Source organism: Nestor notabilis, unplaced genomic scaffold (genome assembly GCF_000696875.1).
Source record: "Nestor notabilis isolate BGI_N333 unplaced genomic scaffold, ASM69687v1 scaffold4686, whole genome shotgun sequence".
In the NCBI taxonomy this organism is placed as follows: domain Eukaryota; kingdom Metazoa; phylum Chordata; class Aves; order Psittaciformes; family Psittacidae; genus Nestor; species Nestor notabilis.
Window position 1 is genome coordinate 32,576 of NW_009931388.1, and position 2,459 is coordinate 35,034.

General features: G+C 35.1%; 1 protein-coding gene across 1 annotated transcript in view; it reads right to left on the reverse strand.

Moving 5' to 3' along the window:
- Positions 1-437: 437 nt before the first annotated feature.
- The window catches only part of LOC104406770 (dystrophin-like), a gene marked incomplete at both ends in the record, with an annotated part of 32,268 nt that continues 30,246 nt past the window's right edge, over positions 438-2,459 (reverse strand). Inside the window, one exon of the mRNA XM_010015860.1 lies at positions 438-584. Coding sequence (XP_010014162.1) covers positions 438-584 — 147 coding nt within the window. The remainder of the gene's footprint in view (positions 585-2,459) is intronic.

Below are 2,459 nucleotides of genomic sequence, written 5' to 3' on the forward strand. Positions count from 1 at the left end.
GAAGTCTAAGCTAAGATACAGTGCATTTTGAAAAAAATATACATGTTTGAAAGCTTTAGCATAAAGTAACACAAAGTAATCTAAGTGATATACATGTAAACAAAAAAACCCCCAAAGAACTTGTAAATGTTTCAGTATTTATAACAATATTAAAAAGGTAAATAAACTATTAAGTATTTCAATTGTATGAAAACTTTGACTGTACGAAAATCTGGGTTACCCGATTTCTAACTGATAAATTATTCAGAAGCAGATGAAAATGCATCATCAGCTTTGACTACTGTTTTCTCACAGAGGCACCATTACTGAAAGGCTGCTTCCTCTTTCATTCCTTAGTATTCCTGTGGTGCTATTCCACAGGGAAAAAACAAGCACACAGAAATAAAAAATATATATACTTAAATGTGGCATAAAGAAAAAAGTCATAGGATATGTACCTGTAGCACCTTCCACCTTGTGTTCAGGTCTTCCACACAGCTGAGATTGTACTGAGAGAGTTGAATATCAGAGGGAGTGAACCGGTGAGCAAGCTCATTGACATGATGCACCTTTTCTTTGAGGGGTACAATTTCTGCTCGATAAACCTGTGTGAATTAAATATAAATAAAGATAAGCACTGACTTAAAAAACTATTGGCTCAAAAACTACCAGCTGACTTGTAACGTAAAGGTATTCCGTGTCAAGCTGAAAGGAAAGAGTATAGTGGTCATGATGCAATTAATCTTTTTATAAAACTTCATATGGACTTTAGGCCTCCAAGGGTAAGGCCCAGCATTTCAGAAGGCAATATAAACTTGGAACCTTCATATCAATTTTCAGCCAGTTAAGCCAGATCTCTAACCAGCATACCCACTGGGATGTGCACTGCAGAGCATGCTTCTCTCCTGCCTCATCCTTTATGTGTGTGAAGCGTGTGTTCCTTGGGATGCACAGGAGCAATAAGCACTATTTAACACATGAAAACTAAGGAAGACTGTTCGCAAATACAGCAAATGGAAAGAGAAGCAATGATAAAACTATTACAGACCTCACAAAGGCCATAATCAATGTAAAAATAAAAATAAAAATCTTTTTGCTATGAATCCCAAACTGGCCTACATGACTCATATTCCAGAAAAAAAGAAATAACGTATCTTGCAAGATAACCTTTAAAACCATGCATAAGAGCAGTCTAGCTAATAATTTCAGTAATGTGTGTAAAAACCAGAAACCGCTAGTTACAAGTTTCTTGATTTTAAAAGCAACGACCTGATGATGATGCTTCCAGGATTCATCTGAGTACATTCAGATAAATTCAGGGCACCATGACCCTATTTAGAAGAGGAATCTCTATGCAGATCTTCCACTATTTCATATCTATCCTTTCTAAAGAGACATTTATGAATCTTTAATGTGATAAAATATGTCAAAATGTAACAATGAACCAATTCTAGGAGACAAATTTTATCATTTCAAGGAGCACTTTTTATTGTCATATGATGTCTGCACACAAAGGCAGAGTAATTTACTTGCTCTATTAGTCTTTCTTTCTAGCTCCTTTCTCTTAGCATTTTTAATATAGCCCATATGTGGTCCGCACCACATGTTATATCATCAAATAACTATTTCATAAACATGTGATGCAAAAAAGGTCAGAAAAATCACATCCAGGATTTCAGTGAACCTTAAGAGTAAATAGGGTGAAGACATACATAGATGTTAGAATGCCACGAACTGCTCTTCAGGTAAACATAATTGAAAAATTGTTCCTCAAATGTCTTTCAAAACCAGACTTGACTTCTCCTAATTACATTAAATTACCCCAGAACATCAAGAGTTACACTGATTTAAGCGGGACTCATGTACAGTGAATGACTCAAACAATAAAGCCATAAAACACACAATTAGAAGTGATGTGCATTTTGTAAAGAAAAGTGTAGAAAATTATGCAAGTGACCCAATGTACAAGAAAAGGCACACATCAAGTTCATGACATAACACTTGACTTCACCATTTCACCAGTTTTATACCACTGGAACACAACTGATTCACAGTGTAGTGTAGAGCAAGTCTGCAATACAAATAAAAGAGCTCACAATTTTGGTTTTATCACACAGTTATATATGTGTTTACCCTGATAATTTCTGTTAGTAATTGAGTTCAGACTAAAAACAACATGCATTAAAAATAGACATTTTTTCTAGAAAAGTAAAGGCCTCAAAGGCTGAAGATATATATATACACACGCCATTGTGTGAACACTTCACTTGCCAATAGTTATTTTACTGGGTTTTTTCTGCGATCTGTTAGTTTCAGTGGCCAAGATCCCCAGCCATGACTTTGTAGCTTATATTTGAATGGTTAACTCAGTTCCTCCAGTGTTGCTTGGTTTCCAAGATGAGAGAACATCTCTCAGCTAGTGTTACCAATGCCCATCTTGTATACAAATATACATGTGTAAATATTTATCTATAATACTA